Here is a 21119-nt window from a genome sequence, read left to right on the forward strand (position 1 = left end):
TGACAATACCATTGTATTGACATTTTTGTTATGTTAGGCCTTCGAAGCCTGTCTGCGGTCACTCCTTCCACTATGCCTCCACTGACCACACCACTGCTGCCCGTGTACCCCTGGAACCAATTTAAAATTGCCTACAGCCAGCCCAATTTTTTTATTTTAGGCCTTCAATGCCTGTCTGCGGTCCGTTCTTTCTACTACTACTACACTGACCAGGCCACTGCTGCCCGTGTACCCCTGGAACCAATTTAAAATTGCCTACAGCCATGTGTTATTATTTTAGGCCTTCGATGCCTGTCTGCGGTCACTCCTTCCACTAGGCCTCCACTGACCACACCACTGCTGCCCGTGTACCCCTGGAACCAATTTAAAATTGCCTACAGCCAGCCCAATTTTTTTATTTTAGGCCTTCGATGCCTGTCTGCAGTCCGTTCTTTCTACTACTACTACACTGACCAGGCTACTGCTGTCCGTGTACCCCTGGAACCAATTTAAAATTGCCTACAGCCATGTGTTATTATTTTAGGCCTTCGATGCCTGTCTGCGGTCACTCCTTCCACTAGGCCTCCACTGACCACACCACTGCTGCCCGTGTACCCCTGGAACCAATTTAAAATTGCCTACAGCCAGCCCAATTTTTTTATTTTAGGCCTTCGATGCCTGTCTGCGGTCACTCCTTCCACTAGGCCTCCACTGACCACACCACTGCTGCCCGTGTACCCCTGGAACCAATTTAAAATTGCCTACAGCCAGCCCATTTTTTTTATTTTAGGCCTTCGATGCCTGTCTGCGGTCACTCCTTCCACTAGGCCTCCACTGACCACACCACTGCTGCCCGTGTACCCCTGGAACCAATTTAAAATTGCCTACAGCCATGTGTTATTATTTTAGGCCTTCGATGCCTGTCTGCGGTCACTCCTTACAATATGCCTCCACTGACCACACCACTGCTGCCCGTGTACCCCTGGAACCAATTTAAAATTGCCTACAGCCAGCCCAATTTTTTTATTTTAGGCCTTCGATGCCTGTCTGCGGTCACTCCTTCCACTAGGCCTCCACTGACCACACCACTGCTGCCCGTGTACCCCTGGAACCAATTTAAAATTGCCTACAGCCATGTGTTATTATTTTAGGCCTTCGATGCCTGTCTGCGGTCACTCCTTACAATATGCCTCCACTGACCACACCACTACTGCCCGTGTACCCCTGGAACCAATTTAAAATTGCCTACAGCCAGCCCAATTTTTTTATTTTAGGCCTTCGATGCCTGTCTGCGGTCCGTTCTTTCTACTACTACTACACTGACCAGGCCACTGCTGCCCGTGTACCCCTGGAACCAATTTAAAATTGCCTACAGCCATGTGTTATTATTTTAGGCCTTCGATGCATGTCTGCGGTCACTCCTTCCACTAGGCCTCCACTGACCACACCACTGCTGCCCGTGTACCCCTGGAACCAATTTAAAATTGCCTACAGCCAGCCCAATTTTTTTATTTTAGGCCTTCGATGCCTGTCTGCGGTCACTCCTTCCACTAGGCCTCCACTGACCACACCACTGCTGCCCGTGTACCCCTGGAACCAATTTAAAATTGCCTACAGCCATGTGTTATTATTTTAGGCCTTCGATGCCTGTCTGCGGTCACTCCTTACAATATGCCTCCACTGACCACACCACTGCTGCCCGTGTACCCCTGGAACCAATTTAAAATTGCCTACAGCCAGCCCAATTTTTTTATTTTAGGCCTTCGATGCCTGTCTGCGGTCCGTTCTTTCTACTACTACTACACTGACCAGGCCACTGCTGCCCGTGTACCCCTGGAACCAATTTAAAATTGCCTACAGCCATGTGTTATTATTTTAGGCCTTCGATGCCTGTCTGCGGTCACTCCTTCCACTAGGCCTCCACTGACCACACCACTGCTGCCCGTGTACCCCTGGAACCAATTTAAAATTGCCTACAGCCAGCCCAATTTTTTTATTTTAGGCCTTCGATGCCTGTCTGCGGTCACTCCTTCCACTAGGCCTCCACTGACCACACCACTGCTGCCCGTGTACCCCTGGAACCAATTTAAAATTGCCTACAGCCATGTGTTATTATTTTAGGCCTTCGATGCCTGTCTGCGGTCACTCCTTACAATATGCCTCCACTGACCACACCACTACTGCCCGTGTACCCCTGGAACCAATTTAAAATTGCCTACAGCCAGCCCAATTTTTTTATTTTAGGCCTTCGATGCCTGTCTGCGGTCCGTTCTTTCTACTACTACTACACTGACCAGGCCACTGCTGCCCGTGTACCCCTGGAACCAATTTAAAATTGCCTACAGCCATGTGTTATTATTTTAGGCCTTCGATGCATGTCTGCGGTCACTCCTTCCACTAGGCCTCCACTGACCACACCACTGCTGCCCGTGTACCCCTGGAACCAATTTAAAATTGCCTACAGCCAGCCCAATTTTTTTATTTTAGGCCTTCGATGCCTGTCTGCGGTCACTCCTTCCACTAGGCCTCCACTGACCACACCACTGCTGCCCGTGTACCCCTGGAACCAATTTAAAATTGCCTACAGCCATGTGTTATTATTTTAGGCCTTCGATGCCTGTCTGCGGTCACTCCTTACAATATGCCTCCACTGACCACACCACTGCTGCCCGTGTACCCCTGGAACCAATTTAAAATTGCCTACAGCCAGCCCAATTTTTTTATTTTAGGCCTTCGATGCCTGTCTGCGGTCCGTTCTTTCTACTACTACTACACTGACCAGGCCACTGCTGCCCGTGTACCCCTGGAACCAATTTAAAATTGCCTACAGCCATGTGTTATTATTTTAGGCCTTCGATGCCTGTCTGCGGTCACTCCTTCCACTAGGCCTCCACTGACCACACCACTGCTGCCCGTGTACCCCTAGAACCTATTTATAATTGCATAGAGCATCCTTTTTTTAATAGTAGGCGTACAAAGTCTGTCTGCGGTTCACTATTGAAATTGTCCTCCACTGCCCAGAGCACTGCAGCTTGTGTACCCCTGTAACTTTTTTCTGCTGCAGTGAGCCACATTTTTGGTTTGAGTCCTACTACCTGTGTCTGTCTGCGCCACTCAATTCAGCTGTGTTCCTTTGAAAAAAGCTGAGCGTCAATAGTCTTGTTTTCAGCCTCTAGGAATTTTAAAACTGCATTGGGTGTACAACTTTGGTAGGGCCTACTAACGGTGTCTGCCTCCCCAAGGTGTTCCCCAGGTTTCCTCTCCATTGCTTCAATCTTCATGCTCTCGTTTAGTAGTTGTTGGAAACTACGCTGCATTAGGCCTACAAATTGGGTATGGGGTGTAGAGAGATGGTGTGTTCCACTCCAAGGTGTTCTCCAGGTTGCCTTTCCTGAGCTTCAATCTTCATGCTCTCGTTTAGTAGTTGTTGGAAACTACGCTGCATTAGGCCTACAAATTGGGTATGGGGTGTAGAGAGATGGTGTGTTCCACTCCAAGGTGTTCTCCAGGTTGCCTTTCCTGAGCTTCAATCTTCATGCTCTCGTTTAGTAGTTGTTGGAAACTACGCTGCATTAGGCCTACAAATTGGGTATGGGGTGTAGAGAGATGGTGTGTTCCACTCCAAGGTGTTCTCCAGGTTGCCTTTCCTGAGCTTCAATCTTCATGCTCTCGTTTAGTAGTTGTTGGAAACTACGCTGCATTAGGCCTACAAATTGGGTATGGGGTGTAGAGAGATGGTGTGTTCCACTCCAAGGTGTTCTCCAGGTTGCCTTTCCTGAGCTTCAATCTTCATGCTCTCGTTTAGTAGTTGTTGGAAACTACGCTGCATTAGGCCTACAAATTGGGTATGGGGTGTAGAGAGATGGTGTGTTCCACTCCAAGGTGTTCCCCAGGTTTCGTCCACATTGCTTCGGTCTTCCGACTCTCGTTTAGTAGTTGTAGAAAACTACACTGCATTAGGCCTACAAATTGGGTATGGGGTGTAGAGAGATGGTGTGTTCCACTCCAAGGTGTTCTCCAGGTTGCCTTTCCTGAACTTCTATCTTCAGGCTCTCATTAAATTGTAGTTAAATGGAACAACTGCATTTGGCGTACTAGTTGGTTTGGGGCCTACTATCGGTGTCTGCCACTCCTTGCTGTTCTCCTGGTTTCCTGTCCTGAAATTCCATTTTCAGGCTCTTGTTAAGTAGTTGTTAATGTTAGACTGCATTTGGCCTACTAGTTGGGTTGGGGCCTACTATCGGTGTCTGCCACTCCTTGCTGTTCTCCTCAACTGAACAAAGCTGGGCCGCCTGTTTACTACGGTTGCCAATTTTGAAATGCATGTCGACTACTTACTGATTTGGGCCTACTCTCTGTGTCAGCCTGTCATTCCAGTTGTCCTCCACTGCAATGCCCCCTGGTTAGTCCTGTGTTACCAATTTTGAACTGCATTTAGCCCACTTTATTCTTTGGGCCTATATCTGTGTTTCCTCCTCATCCTGCCCATTGCCCAGCCAGTGATAGATGAGTCTGCTGGTACATTGACCCATAACGCAAAATTCCCCGTGCACGCTACACAGCAAGATTGTGACCCTGCTGAAAGTCAGGTTCCTCTTCCCGCATACCATACCACCTTACACGGGGACAAAGAGGAAGGTGCAGATGAAAGTGCAGGTTCCTTCATCAGGTGGGGGGAGGAATACTAGTTGGCGACGTCACTGGCACAGGGCCTCTCATAGTACGCAAAAGTGTTGCTGCTGGTGGGAGGCGCCCCCGCTGTGCAAACACACCACTGTACTTTGAGGGGCCCTGTGCCAGTGCCAATGCCAACGAGTGGGCCCCCCCTGCTTGCTCAGGATCACAGCACTTGCAAAGTTTAAATACTTACCTCTCCCTGCTCCACTGCCGTGACGTGGTCCAGATTTACTGGGCCCACTAATTACTTGAACCAGCCCTACCCCCCACAACTTTAGCCAAATGACCCCCAATTTCAAATGCCTTCCAATTATTATAAGGTAAATTATGATTGACAAGCTTCTTTAACAAGAATGGATGTTTTTGCCATTAAAATGGGCAGTGTAGGTGTTTTCCTGGCCTCCACTCACTGCCGACTATGCTCCCCCATTGACTTGCATTGGGTTTCGTGTTTCGGGCGATACCCGACTTTTCGCGATAATCGGCCGATTCCACTCGACTCGACTTCTAGGATAGTCGGGTTTCGCGAAACACGGCTCGACTCTAAAAAGGTCAAGGTCGCTCAACCCTATTCACAAGTAATTTATCTTGAAAACAAGCTTGAACCACTCCGTAGACGATTGTATCTGAAAAAATTGGCCCATGAACTAGTACTTGGAGAGCTACGCAGGAGAAGCGTGAAAACAATCGGTATCCCCTCTCGCCTTCAAGTTCAGCTCAAAAGGTTCCGCCCAGAAGATGATGGTGAAAAGTCACCATCTGCACCACCTCACAAAAGAAGGAGATGCACCACCTGCCAAGCGGAAAGCGGAACCAGAAGGCTTTCAAATTATGAATGTCTCAAATGTCATAAAGCAATTTGCCTGACACATGCAAAAATGGTGTGTAATTCTTGCTATTTGCTCTGCAAGTGTGACTTTTCTGGGGAAACCTCAGCATCTACTTCTGATTGAATATGTTTTTAATAGTACTTAAGGTACCTTAAAATTAAGTTTGTGTTCAAAAATTTTCTTTGTACATTTTTTTGAGAGAGTCGAACTGGGGACTATTTGGCGGGAGTTTTGAAAAGTTTGTATTTCATAGTTATTAGTTTTATGTTAAGTAAATGTTTTTTTTTTGCAACTGATTATGTGTAGTCTCTTTTATTACATCCCTATGAAGGTCACTGATCACTTTTAGAGCACTGAAATTGCAAACATTAGATATTATAGGTATTTTTCCAGCAGGCGCCTGACAGGCACATTGTATGTGAACTCGTTAGTCCGAATATTGTATGTGATGGAGGGTTAACAAAAAAGTGTGAAACAACTGAAAATATGTCTTATATTCTAGGTTCTTCAAAGTAGCCACCTTTTGCTTTGATGACTGTTTTGCACACTCTTGGCATTCTCTTGATGAGCTTCAAGAGGTAGTCACCGGGAATGGTTTTCACTTCACAGGTGTGCCCTGCCAGGTTTAATAAGTGGGATTTCTTGCCTTATAAATGGTGTTGGGACCATCAGTTGCGTTGTGCATTAGTCTGGTGGATACACAGCTGATAGTCCTACTGAATAGACTGTTAAAATTTGTATTATGGCAAGAAAAAAAGCAGCTAAGTAAAGAATAACGAGTGGCCATCATTACTTTAAGAAATGAAGGTCAGTCAGTCCGAAAAATTGGGAAAACTTTGAAAGTGTCCCCAAGTGCAGTGGCAAAATCCATCAAGCGCTACAAAGAAACTGGCTCACATGAGGACCACCCCAGGAAAGGAAGACCAAGAGTCACCTCTGCTTCTGAGGATAAGTTTATCAGAGTCTCCAGCCTCAGAAATTTCAGGTTAACAGCAGCTCAGATTAGAGACCAGGTCAATGCCACACAGTTCTAGCAGCAGACACATCTCTACAACAACTGTTAAGAGGAGACTTTGTGCAACAGGCCTTCATGGTAAAATAGCCGCTAGGAAACCACTGCTAAAGACCGGCAACAAGCAGAAGAGACTTGTTTGGGCTAAAGAACACAAGGAATTGAATTAAACCAGTAGAAATCTGTGCTTTGGTCTGATGAGTCCAAATTTGAGATATTTGGTTCCAACCACAGTGTCTTTGTGCGATGCAGAAAAGGTGAATGGATGGACTCTACATTCCTGGTTCTCACTGTGAAGCATGGAGGAGGTGGTGTGATGGTGTGGGGGTGCTTTGCTGGTGATACTGTTGGGGATTTATTCAAAATTGAAGGCATACTGAACCAGCATGGCTACCACAGCATCTTGCAGCGGCATGCTATTCCATCCGGTTTGCGTTTAGTTGGACCATCACTTATTTTTCAACAGGACAAGGACCCCAAACACAGCTCCAAGCTGTGTAAGGGCTATTTGACCAAGGAGGAGAGTGATGGGGTGATACGCCAGATGACCTGGCCTCCACAGTCACCAGACCTGAACCCAATCGAGATGGTTTGGGGTGAGCTGGACCATAGAGTGAAGACAAAAGGGCCAACAAGTGCTAAGCATCTATGGGAACTCCTTCAAGATGGATGGAAGACCATTCCCGGTGACTACCTCTTGAAGCTCATCAAGAGAATGCCAGAGTGTGCAAAGCAGTCATCAAAGCAAAAGGTGGCTATTTTGAAGAACCTAGAATATAAGACATAATTTCAGTTTCACACTTTTTTGTTAAGTATATAATTCCACATGTTTTAATTCATAGTTTTGATGCGTTCAGTGTGAATGTACAATTTTCATAGTCCTGAAAATACAGAAAAATCTTTAGCTGAGAAGGTGTGTCCAAACTTTTGGTCTGTACTGTACATATACATACACTGCTCAAAAAAGATAAAGGGAACACTAAAAAAACCATATCCTAGATATCACTGAATTAAATATTTCAGTTGCAAATCTTTATTACACAGTGGAATGTGTTGAGAACAATAAGACATAAAAATGATCAATGTGAATCAAAATGAATATTCCATGGAGGTCTGGATTTGGAATGACACTCAAAAACAAAGTGGAAAATCAAATTACGCGCTGATCCAACTTCAGTGGAAATGCCTCAAGACAAGGAAATTATGTTCAGTTGTGTGTGTGTTGCCTCCATGTGCCTGTATGACCTCCCTACAACGCCTGTGAATGCTCCTGATGAGGCGGCGGATGGTCTCCTGAGGGATCTCCTCCCAGACCTGGACTAAAGCATTCGCCAACTCCCAGACAGTCTGTGGTACAACGTGACGTTGGTGGATGGTGCGAGACATGATGTCCCAGATGTGTTCAATTGGATTCAGGTCCGGGGAACAGGTGAGCCAGTCCATAGCTTCTATGCCTTCATCTTGCAGGAACTGCTGACACACTCCAGCCACATGAGGTCTGGCATTGTCCTGCATTAGGAGGAACCCAGGGCCAACCACACCAGCACGTCTGTCACATGTGCTCAGTGTGAACCTGCTTTCGTCTCTGTAGACCACAGGGAGCCAGTGGCAAATGTGCCAATCCTGGTGTTTTGTAGCAAATGCCAAGCGTACTGCACGGTGTTGGGCTGTGAGCACAACCACCATCTGTGGAAATCAGGCACTCAGACCATCCTCATGGAGTCAGTTTCTAACCATTTGTGCAGACACATGCACATTTGTGGCCTGCTGGAGGTCATTCTGCAGGGCTCTGGCAGTGCTCCTCCTGTTCTTCCTTGCATAAAGGATGATGTAGCGGTCCTACTGCTGGGTTGTTGTCCTCCTACAGCCCCATTCACTTCTCCTGCTGTTGTGCAAATGGAATAGACAACAGAGAGAAATTATTGGCAATTATCAAGACACACTCAATAAAGGAGTGGTTCTGCAGGTGGGGACCACAGACCACATCTCAGTACCAATGCTTTCTGGCTGATATTTTGGTCACTTGAATGTTGGTTGTGCTTTCACACTTGTGGTAGCATGAGACGGACTCTACAACCCACACAAGTGGCTCAGGTAGTGCAGCTCATCCAGGATGGCACATCAATGCGAGCTGTGGCAAGAAGATTTGCGGTGTGTCAGCGTAGTGTCCAGAGGCTGGAGGAGCAACCAGGAGACAGGCCAGTACACCAGTCAGTGAGACACATACCTCTGTGTTCATCATCTCAATGAAATACATTTACATTTGACCAGCTTGATTTTCCTGAAATTGCCTGCGCCCCCGACAACCAATGTGTGAAAATTTTGCACGGGCCAACTAGTGTTTCTATAAAATAATAAACTGGATAGTTTGTTGAGTGAATGATGGGATGATCCCTTTGTCTGTACAAGTTACATTAAGTGTACTGTGGCAAGCACTGCTCATGTAGGTGGTTGGTTCGGCCCACCACAGAATTCACCTGTTTCCCTGTTGACCAGTCCGAGCCTGAGTGTAAGGACATATACTTTAAGGAAGAGTTGTCCCTTTGTCCAGAGAAGGAGAGCTTTAAATACTTTGCTTCAAAGCAAGAAGCTATTCTGAATTGTATTTTCATTTTAACTCACCAAGAAAAAAAAAATTATTTTCTTCAACCTTTTTCTTCCTGCATTTGTATGGTTCATAAAACTGAAAATTGGGAATTGATTTAGTGCGATTGCTTGTGGCTTTTGTCACAGTTGCAATGTTCGTTTCAGTTTTCTGCAGCTTTGGAAGATTGTATCAGCACCTTCCATAACACTTAGAAACCGCCTGAGAAAAAAGGTATCCGTAAACAATGGCGTTTTACAATGTATTTCTCAATGACTGTATATTTTCCCTTCAGAACATGAGTTATTTGCTCGTAATCTCAGATATGATGGCTAGCTATCACTTGTGTAAAAAGAGGCACATTATGTTAATAATGTAGGAAAATAGAATTCATAGCCATAAAGTAGCACAGATGACAAAGGTTTCTCGTGACACTTGGAATTATTGTGAGGATTGGGCTTTGTTCACTTTACTGCTAATACAATAAGCTAGTGTAGCACAGAAAAGCTACTTATTTCTGATAAAACACTATGTTACCTTTTATTGCAATTTATTTTTTTTTTAGGAATTTATCTAATGGATTTTATACATCAAGTATAAATTACGTTCCTTTGCACTATAATAGCAAAATACTAAAACGGATAGGTTTTCTACGGAAAATAAATTAGTAGAATAGCCCTTTCTATCTCTGAGAAAAACACAAAGGAATCCAAGCTCTCCACATTGTTGGCTTTACCAAGGAAATACATTTCCTGCCCGATACATCACGACCGGCGTTGTTCACGCTGGTCTTGATGAAGAGGCATGCTGGAATCAGATGCTCCCGATTCATGAAGGGGCCTGCGCTATGCCCCTGGCCCACCCCGACTCCGCCAACATTGTCAGGGCTGGCGACAATGGTATGAGAATGCAAAAGTCGTAGAAGGTTAATGCAGCCACCAGTTGTGCCAAAATTAAGAGACTTCTCAAAGCTTTTTACACCAGAATACTGGGGTAAAAGCTTTGATGAATCGGGCCCAGTGTTCCTATATGTCGAGGCAAATCTCATTCCTAAGAGATAATGCTTCTGGCAAAACAGTGCACTAAATCTTTAACTAAGTGTCACAAGGTCACTGCAAAGCAAAAGTGTAAGGCTGGTTTCACACTTGCGTTGGGCAGAGCTGCGGAGGACTGCGTAGTTCCTCCATTAAGCCCCTACGTCTGCATGCGTCCTGCGTACCCTATCTTTATCATTGTGTACGCAGGCCATGCGGATGTATGCGGATGCGTCCGCGTGCGTGGTTTTGACGCTGCGCCGACTGCAACAAAATGCAACATGTCGCATTCGATGCAGCGTCAAAACGACGCATGCACACGCATTACCATACATCCGCATGGCCTGCGTACCCAATGTTAAAGATAGGTACGCAGGACGCATTCAGACGTAGGCAGAACTGAATAGAAGAGGTGCAGCAGTGGGCGGGGATTAACGGAGGAAGTACGCAGCCCTCCGCAGCTCTGCCCAACGCAAGTGTGAAACCAGCTCAAAACTGGGTTTATAGGGTTGTATACTTGAGAGTTGGATATACAGCAGTCTCCTGAAATTGAGCCCACAAATAAAAATTGGAGTTTCATTAGTGAAGAAATACTGTAATACTAGTAAATGTCCTGCGAGTAATAATAAAATACAGTCACGGCAGCCGATCAATGGAAAACAGGACATTATTTTTGGCAGCTAGTATTATGGCACAGCATGTACCGTGAAAGCTAAGAAAAATAGGCTGCATGGAAGCTTACAGGAATCCTTCGCTATTGACCTGCAATCTGGTCAGAAACACTCTTCATGAGCAGAAATGAGAGAGAAATGATACCGCAGTATTTGCTGGTAATATCCTGTGAATACAATCACCTGACTAGGAAGCATAAGTTTTCAAAAATGAGAAAATTCTCAAAAAAAAGTATCAAAATGGATTACATTATTTGGGATGGAATTTGTTCTATTTTGTCTCATATAGCAAATAAAATGGAGAAATATACAAATCATTTATACAGCAAATCCAAGGATATCACACAAAATTACCGTAGTTGCTGTAAACACTTCCACCACTTTTCCATCTGCATTAATTCACACTCACAAAGCCAGAATTGCATCCTTTCCTATGTATTGCAGTGAGGTCCTTAAATACAGCACGGAGGTAGAAGGAGCAATGTAAACAATTAAGTCACATCAGTGCTAACCCAGGCATTAGGCTTCTATAAACAGTTGATCCACAAGGGGTACCAAGTGTCGGACCTATTCCAATCTAATCTAAATTCAGGTCATCAATAGCGTGATTACGGAAAAAGCCTGCAGAGCACTCAAACTACTTTGCCTGATTTTGAGAGAACTGTGCAGCTGATGACAGCCACACAGTTCTCGCTCTCCTTAGCCGGCACCATCAGAAGCTGAACAGGACGTGCACATTCACCTTACTGCCACTGATCAGGATAAACTGGGAATAATGAAATCATGAGGATCTAATGTGACTAGTAAACTAGCCAAACATCTGGCATTTTATATGGCCATTTTCTGAACGAAAAGGTTGGTCTCTGAAGATTGTCAATTTGGATCATAGTGCCAAAAATGGCAATTGCTCGCCGTGATCTTTGGACAATCTTGGCTTCAAGGATGTAGATCTGTTATTCAGCACAAACTATTTTTCAACTATAATAACCCACAAAAACACCTAACAGGCAGAACAATTTTTGACAGATACTTTCATTTGACATCTGTGGTTTAAATGAGCTTTCTACACATTTATAGCCTCTATACTCTTCTTCTACAGTATACTCTCATATACATACATTCCTAGCTTTCCTGTCACTACAGAAATCCTAGCCTGAGCAGACTGGGAAGATATTTTTTTTCTTCATAATTCAAGCCAAATTATTTTCTTCTTATTCAGAATAATCATTTTCAATAGCTTTGACAAAGGAAAAAAAAAATCAGGCACTTCACCGAAAAGTAAGTGTTCCGCTTTGAAGCAGATTGAGCGACAATGCTCATCCCATTTGTACGTGAAGCTTAGGACATTCTGCTCTGGTGTCACTGTCTCCTCCAATGAGTAGAGATCAGCTTAAAGATCGACCTGATAAACTAATATACAACACTGACAGAAAGGATTTAGCTTGGACACAGACAAATATGTACATAATATCTTATGTGTGTGCTTCAATGTATTCATACATAATGATAAGGTTAACTCTGTCCACAATAGCTGGGAAGGGGAGAGAAGGTGATTTTCAATTGGCTGCAATAGGAATCTTTGCTGCTATTAAGCAGGATTTAATAAATCAATGGGTTTTATGGTTGTGGTCTTGTACTCAATTCTAGACTCTTAGCAATAGTTCTATTTATTGAGTACGTTATTTATCACGTTGAGGAGATGATTCCCTGAGAGTTCTTTTCCTGAAGGACAGGTCCACCATATAAGCCAAATGTCAACCACTGAATAACAAGGCCCGAAACATCAGTCTGAGAAATTTAGGTATATTCTATGGAGGAGATTGTGGACATAGAATATTCTTTGTAGTGCTCTAATTGGAGTTTCCAGTAAGGAAAATTAAAGACTACCATAATGTAACAAGTTTTCCATTGCTCTAGAAACATTACATAGCCTATATGAGTTTCCCATTGTTTTGATATTACCAATTTTAGTTGAGAGAATGGAGAGTAAAATAAATAAAAAAAATGACCGCCTTAGAAGACCCCCCAACAATTTAAATTGCAAAGGGACTAGGTTTGCAATTGGCCTCAGTAGGGATTTAATAAAGTAATACATTTGAGACAAATGGAAGGTTTCTGATGAGACAAAAAATGTCTATTAGAGGGTCTCAAGTGGTTAATTAGCGTAGATGATGTAGCTGGAGAAGTCGCATGGTTTTCCACCGTCGGAATGATCTAGGCTCTTGACCTTAGGAAAAGTTTGGTGACAGCGAAATTAGGCAGTTAGAATTAAATTGCAAGTGCACAAAATGCTATAATTATGAGGAATGTTAGTTGCAAGTAGACTTGTTTAAAATTCGAAATGAAAAGGGGCTACTGCCTATAGGAGACCACTAAAGGTATAAGGGGCTATAATTGCTGACACAAGCAAAGTCCAGGGAAGAGCTGTCTAATCATCATTATTTAATAAAATTAAAGAGAAAGAGACAAACCACCTTTGATTTTATGGAGTAATATTGTCTAAAAGGGGTTGTGCAGGTTTAAAATTCAAGTCTGCGGTCACACTTCAATACAAAGGAGGCGACCCTCGGCCTGCGGGCAGATGTCCTTTTCTCTGGCCCTCAGGCAGAATCCCTGGAACCGCAATGCTCGGGCCGGTGGTTGGCCTTTTAGCTGCTCCTTGCAACAAACATGAGTACGAAGCATTCACTGAGCAGTGTGGCGCATGTAATAATGGATTACGTCCTCACGCTGGCCAGTGGCATCGTGATGACTCACTTTGTGGGCGGAGTCAGCTTGATTTTGCGCTCCCGTCCCACCAAAGACTGCTACGATAGACCAGCAACTCCTGTGCTGTATATGCCCCCACGTCTCCTCTACTGTACATGTCTTTTGTGATGTATATATCCCAGCATCTCATGATGTATATGATCCAGCGTCTCTTGTGATATATATATGATCCAGCATTTCTTGTGATGCATATGATCCAGCGTCTCTTGTGATGTATACGCTTCAGCATCTCTTGTGACGCATATGATCCAGCGTCTCTTGTGATTTATATGATCCAGATCTAGGGTCTATTGTGAGGCATAAGCTCCAGCATCTCTTGTTAGGTATATACGCCAGTTCTAGCGTTTCTTGCAAGGCATATGTCCCAGCTTTAGCGTCTCTTGTGATGTATATGTGCCAGCGTCTCTTGTGAGGTATATGCGCCAGTGTCTCTTGTGGGGTATATGCGCCAGCATTCCCTCTGTAATATATGTGCTGCAGCCCCAGCATCTCCTATGTGATATATATACAGCAGTCTCAATGTCTCCTATGTGATATATTCAGCAGTCTTGGTGTCTCCTATGCTATGTATAATGCAGACCTCACACTGTTTGCGTTATAAAAATGTAGTGAGCAGTGATTAATTTTCCACTGTGAGAAGACCTGCAGTGTAATATACATCTGTATTATGAACTTCTTAGTGCTAAGAGTTCTTTTCAAAATTAATCGCAGAGTCGCTTGCACTCCAGAGACAAATCTGGAAAAACAGTTGCGAGTAGCAGCGTCACTACCACCTAACATTACACATCGCACCAAAGAAAAGCAGCTCTAGCCATAGGTACTATAAAATAATTTTATAAAATATTGATATATCTGGCTTAGGTATTTAAGACGATTAAATATAGCAATTTGATCAAAAAGTTTGGCATACAACATCCACCACTATTACCATTGCTGGAATTTACTCATTGCATGTAACACTTTTATTGCCATAAACACTTAGGGCAACTTTACATGAGAAGTTTGTTTACATTAATCCATTCCCACCAAAGGCCGTTTTAGCCTTCAAGAAAAACATTTTTTTCCTAAAATCAATAGTGAAAAATAAAATGGGGAAACCCAACAATAAAACACTAATAAACCCATTCCCAATACCAACATAATTCCCAGGCATAAAAGGATAAAAGCCAGTACCTGTACACAGGCTGCATTTCATGTGCGATTCCAATCACCGAGTTCTGTAAAAAGTTATCAAACTCTTCAAACAGTTCCCTGATGTTGGTCTGAAACTTTAAATCCAAGTCCAACTGAATGATGCGAGCTATATCTATAAATAAGGAGAAGACAAGCTAGGTGTTAATACAAAAACTGCAGAGATAGCCCCCCAACATCATACATACATACATGTATACATGTATACATGTATACATATATATATATATATATATATATATATATATATATATATATATATATATATATATATATCACACACACTACTTTTTTTGGTGGCCGCAACATTGCATTAAAATGCAATAACGGGCGATCAAAAGAACGTATCTGCACAAAAGTGGTATCATTAAAAACGTCAGCTCGGAGCGCAAAAAATAAGCTCTCACCCGACCCCAGATCACAAAAAATGGAGATCAGTATGGAGATGGGTATCAGAAAATTAAGCAATTTTTTTTTTTTTTTTAAAGCAAAGTTTGTAATTTTTTTTCACCACGTACATAAAAGAGAACCTAGACATGTTTGGTGTCTATGAACTCATAATGACCTGGAGAATCATAATATCAGTTTTAGCATTTATTGAACCTAGTAAAAAAGCCAAACAAAAAACAAGTGTGGGATTGCACTTTTTTTGCAATTTCACCGCACTAGGAATTTTTTTCCCGTTTTCTAGCACACAACATGGTAAAACCAATGATGTCGTTCAAAAAGTACAACTCGTCCCTCAAAAAACAAGCCCTCACATGACCATATTGACGGAAAAATAAAAAAGTTATGGCTCTGGAAAGAAGGGGAGCAAAAATCTAACATGAAAAAACGGAAAATCCCAAGGTCATGAAGGGGTTAAATGAATGACTACGTGCTGTATTGCTTAAAAATATCAAGGCCTGAGAGTGTAACCTTCATTTTTCTTAAAAGGAGGCATAATATGTGTCCAGCTGCAACATTTCATGCAAACAAAACACTAAAAACGCCATAAAAACAAAAAAATTTTTTATGAAAAACAAATGGGATAACTTGAAACATTGGAAAGTCCCTTTAAGGTAGAACTTTAATAAAAATAAGTGAGGAGCTTACACACAGCATGCGGGTATGAGAAGGAATATTATATTCATGCAGAATATCATTTTTCTAGGAGGAAGCTTGAAGAAAGGACGACTGGATTAGTAAATAAGGATTGCTACTTAATTGACTTCTTCATGTTCGTCGGGTGGAAGTCTACTAAATCCATCTATATAAGAAACTGTAATCTAAATGTTTTAGATTTAATCAGCTTTAATCACTGAAGCTACTGAAGAGAACAGACTAACTTTCTGTGATGTGCTGAACCCATTTAATCCTACTCCAGGAGACTGCAGTGTGATTACCGGGATCTCTATGTAGGCCACTTGTTCCTAAACCACTCAGAATTGTACTTAATATATTTTTTTTTATGGAGCATAGATAATGAAGATGTCTATTAGTAAAACAGCTTTCCTGTTCACCCCCATGGCATTTTTCATGTTTTGCTACCTCACAATCTGGAACTTCACCGTTTTTGAGGGTTTGCATCAGTTCACGTAAGGCTACTTTCACACTAGTCCGTCGGTACGGGCCGTCGCAAACAGTCGGCCCGACGTACAGTGTGATTGATTAGCACAACGTGGGCAGCGGATGCAGTTTTACAACGCATCAGCCGCCCATTGTGAGTTCCAGGAAGGAGGGGGCGGATTTTCGGCTGTGCATGCGCGGTCGAAAATGGCAGACCCGACGCACAAAAAAAAGTTACATGGAACGCTTTTTGTGCGTCGCGGCCGCCAAAAACACGACAATACGTCGCTAATGCAAGTCTATGGAGAAAAAACGCATCCTGCGGGCAACTTTGCAGGATGCGTTTTTTTTCTCCAATACGACACATTGTGACGTCAGTCACACGACGTTAGCGTGAAAGTAGCCTAAAGAACATGCCTAGAACTGTGAAAATTTGGAGGTTTTGTGACGCAAACAAAAAAATAAAACAAAATAACTGAAAACTTCAGTTTTTGCTGTTTTTTTTTTTTTTTTTTTTTTACCTAGCAATAGTATAGGCATAATACTTTACATGCTAATGCACAGGCGCCGCCACCATTTTGCTCAATGCAAATTTATTTTTTTCTGAACGCACCATAGTATATAGAGTACGTAAAATAGGGGGCGGGGCACTGAGGGATCGGTGACCTGTCATAAGCAATACAGATGAATACCTAATCAGAGCACCAATGAAAACTGAAAATAATTATTAAACAACCACGAGACAGATTTTATCAACCAAGGTATCATATTAATCAGTATAACGGCGCCAACCTGACACTGTCTGTAGGTTACTGAGCACACTCCTGCTGACAGGTTTCCTTTATACAGGTGGAGATGACATACCGGTATATACTATATACAGGGGAGATGACATACAGAGATATACTATATACAGGAAGAGATCACATAAAGGTATATACTGAGGGGGAAATGACTGGTGTGAGGTCAAAATGACAGGTGTAAGGGGGGGGAAATGAGAGGAGTGAAGGAGAAAATGATACGTAAGGTGCTATAACTAACCAGTTAGCTACTATGCCCGGGCAACAAGGGCTCTTCAGCTAGTATAATATATATTTATACACACACACACATTGAGATATATATATATATATATATATATATATATATATATATATATATATATATATATATATATATATATATATATATATATATATATATATATATATTTTTTAATCTGCATCTTAAAACATATTTGCATATTTGCAAACATAGGGCGGTGTGAATCTGATTTATTCGCTAAAAGATCTAAGCAAAAAAAAAACCCACACCTTAAATGACTAGCAAAAACATGATGTTGCTTTTCCACGACAGTAAGATGACAGGAAGCGATGTGGAGACTCTGGGATAAGTGTTCTCATGGCAAAGTAATCTTCATGTCCCTCACAATTCTATAACTTAGACAAGTAGTCAATCTAATAAAGTAAGGTTCACAGTTATATTTCAGATAACCGATGTATCCATTCTGTCTAAGACTGGGTAACCACGTTCCTGAACTAGCAGTGCTTTAGATGTACAGTTCTCTGCGTCCAAAGCGCAGGCGGCTATTGAACGCAGGTAAATCCGCATGTGTTCACTGAACTGTGCGGATTCAGTTTCCAATACATGTCGGGGAATGACTGTGGCCGTACTCGCTTTACAGCTAGTGGAGAATGTAACAATGGCAGGAAAGCAACGGCTGCAGGGAGAATCTAACTGGGTCTCCTTCCCGCAGCCGCTGCTCCAGTAAGGCAACCAGGAACTACTTAAATGATATTTACAGGTAAATTATCCTTGTAACTACAGGTATCCAGTGTTACTGGAGGTAACAAATTTATGAAAGTGGTTTGATAAATCTGAAGTACCACTAGTAGCAAAAGGGTTAAACTTGAGCAAGTCCTCAAGTTTCCAATCTTTTTTATTATAGGCTTGGTAAAAACAATTAAATTCAAATGCCTTTTACTTCAGCTATAAAAATAAACACAATGCATAGACGAGGTATAAAGAGCGGGGAGGCTGGCTCATATTACCACAATGACTGGGTTTATTGAATCCCCCACAAGGCCTTTACATTGTGCATTCTGATGATCACAGTTCATTATCTAGAGCAGCACGTCTCAGAATTAAAACCTCACAGCGAAGTTCAAATAAGTTTGATTGTTTAAACTCTTAAGTACCTCTGCTCGCTTGTGAGCCGTGAAGAGATGTGAAATCACAGTGCTGCACTACAGACAGACCGCAATGCAGATCCCGCGCCGTGCTTTTATCATGGTTTAGCTTTTCACATCTGTATTTCACAATAACGGTAATTTCACTTCATGCATGGTACTTGCTCATGTGTAATCAGCTGCCCACACACAGCTATCAGGAGGTTTCAAAACGCTTTGTAACCATCATTGTTTTAGCCTAACAGAGGACCAAACGGCAGTCTGAACAGTTCCTCCCAACTTAGAAAAAAAAACTATAGGTACAAATTCCCTCTAATTAAAACTAGAGACTTCTACATTTCTTCTTGTCTTATTTTAGGATTGTGGATTTATGATCTTGTGAACATTTTGCTGAACTGCTGTTAACAATAGTCAGAGATATATTTTACAACAGCCACATGGAACATAGGAACCTGTAGACTAGAGATAACTCTCCTCTAGAAGTCAATCAGTATAGGTCATTTAGCAGGGAACGGGAGGAGGTGAGCGGTCACCATCAACTTTGTAAATGGTGTTATCTATACATAGACACTACCTTTCATTGTAATCCTACCCGTGATTACTACAAAAATTAATCTCTTAAAAAAAAAAAAGAAAAAAACAGAACATGCCAGCCCACATATACATACAGGACTGTGCAATATTTTAGGCAGGTGTGGAAAAAAGGCTTTAAAAAGTAGAAGTGTTCATTGTTTAATTTCATCAATTAACTAAATGTAAAGTGAGTGAAAAAAAAAAAAAAGAGTAACCAAAAGCAATATTTGGTGCGACCTTCTTTGCCTTCAAAACAGCATCAATTCTTCTAGGTATGAGCACCTGCACACAGTTCTTGAAGGCACGTTGCAGGGAGATTGTTTCAAACATCTTGGAGAACCAGCCATATCTGTGAATGTTGGATTCTGCAAATCCTTATGTCCCTGCATGTAATCCCAGACAGACTCTAGAATGACGAGTTCACGGCTCTGTGGGGAACATGTCATCACGTCCTAGTTCTACTTCCCATCCAAGTTAGTTCAATGGCTGTATTTTTGAGGTCCTTGTCCTGTTGTAGAATACATTTTGAGCCAGGCACCTACCTGATGGTATTATATGATGTAGAAGTATCTGCCTGTATTTCTCAGCCATTTGGACACCATTAGTCTTGACCAAGTTTCCAACTTCATTTGCAAGGAACCAACACAGTGCTTCACTGTTGCCAACAGGTACACATTGTAACTCTCCAGACATTCAGCATATGAACTGTATGCTGTTACAGCCAAATATTTCACATTTTGACTCATGAGTCTAGAGCACCTACTTCCATTTATCTGCACCCCAGTTCATATACTTTAATACATAATTGAGTCATCCGGCCTTGTTTCTATGTCAAAGTCTTCCAAAAAAGCCAATCATGGACAGACATCTTCGAGCAGTAGATGGAAGTACGGTAGCCAGGTCCAACTGGTTGCTGATAGTTCTGAGCAGATGGCATGGCTTTATAGTTTCTGACTTCGACAGGAAGTAAGCATGAGAGGTCTCATCTGCAGCACAAAGTTTTTTTTCTCCAACCCCACGGTCTTCTGTCCTGAACATAGTCCATTTTTTGGTGTACTCAAGGAATAAAAATAGAGGCAGATGATCCAAATACCATCGAGGAGGCAGTCAACAGGCTCCAGGGTTTTTCAGGAGCAGGAAAGTTATCTCAAATACATAGTCAATGTCAGAAAGCACTATATGCACAGACGAGCCAGATATCACAAAGGAAGAACCACTCTTTCCAGCAAATCTGGAGCTCAGGCCAAACATCCTTTATATAGGCTAATAAATTGCAGGCAACAAGTTATTATCGACGATACAGGGAGTCAATCATTGCTTGCTTACTTCCATTCACATATAACTATCACCCGGTAGGGGGATGGTTCCCTCTACTGCCATACTTTATAGTCAATACCCCATTTCCTGTGTACAAGAGGGGATGTATATTTGGCGTATAGAACCTGCATAAAAAAAAATCTCACGTCTTGTAAACATTTACATTTGTAGACACTTTACTGAAGGCCCTGGGTGACAACCAATAGATGTTCCTTAAAACCTGTAATAGGTGTTTTTCATCATTTTTGTCTCCTAATGTTGTAATGAGACATGGCTAATGATTACAACCATGTTTGGATACTTTAAAAATATCCTACATGCTATGAGAAAAACAAAGTGACAGTGGATGAAGACTTCTCAAATAAGTAATTAGCAAATTATTACTATAGCGCCATTTATTCCATGGTGCTTTACATGTGAAAAGGCGTATATATAATAAAAAACAAGTACAAGCTTGAACAAAATGAGTCACCAACTAGTACAATGGTACAAGAGGACCCTGCCAGCAAGGGCTCACAATCTAAAAATCAAATGATCTCCCAAATTACAAAGTTGCATTTTTTAGGGTTCACTCAGAAAAGGGTGTAAATCAGATGTGTGTCATCCAATATTTGGAAGAAAGAAAGATCGGAAACCACATCCGAGTGGCATTTCGGATACATTTCTATTAAAAACCTAGAAAACTATTTGATCATGTACATGTTTATTTTTGTACAAGGAACATGGATGAAAATTTGAAAAAAAT

General features: G+C 42.2%; 1 protein-coding gene across 5 annotated transcripts in view; it reads right to left on the reverse strand.

The window, feature by feature from the left end:
• Positions 1-21119, reverse strand: part of XXYLT1 (xyloside xylosyltransferase 1) — a 324698-nt gene that overhangs the window by 178898 nt on the left and 124681 nt on the right. For all 5 annotated transcript variants that reach the window (XM_069727184.1, XM_069727187.1, XM_069727188.1 and 2 more), the window contains exon 3: positions 14730-14862. In XM_069727184.1, coding sequence (XP_069583285.1) covers positions 14730-14862 — 133 coding nt within the window. The remainder of the gene's footprint in view (positions 1-14729; positions 14863-21119) is intronic.

The sequence above is a fragment of the Ranitomeya imitator genome, chromosome 5 (genome assembly GCF_032444005.1).
Source record: "Ranitomeya imitator isolate aRanImi1 chromosome 5, aRanImi1.pri, whole genome shotgun sequence".
Lineage (NCBI taxonomy): Eukaryota > Metazoa > Chordata > Amphibia > Anura > Dendrobatidae > Ranitomeya > Ranitomeya imitator.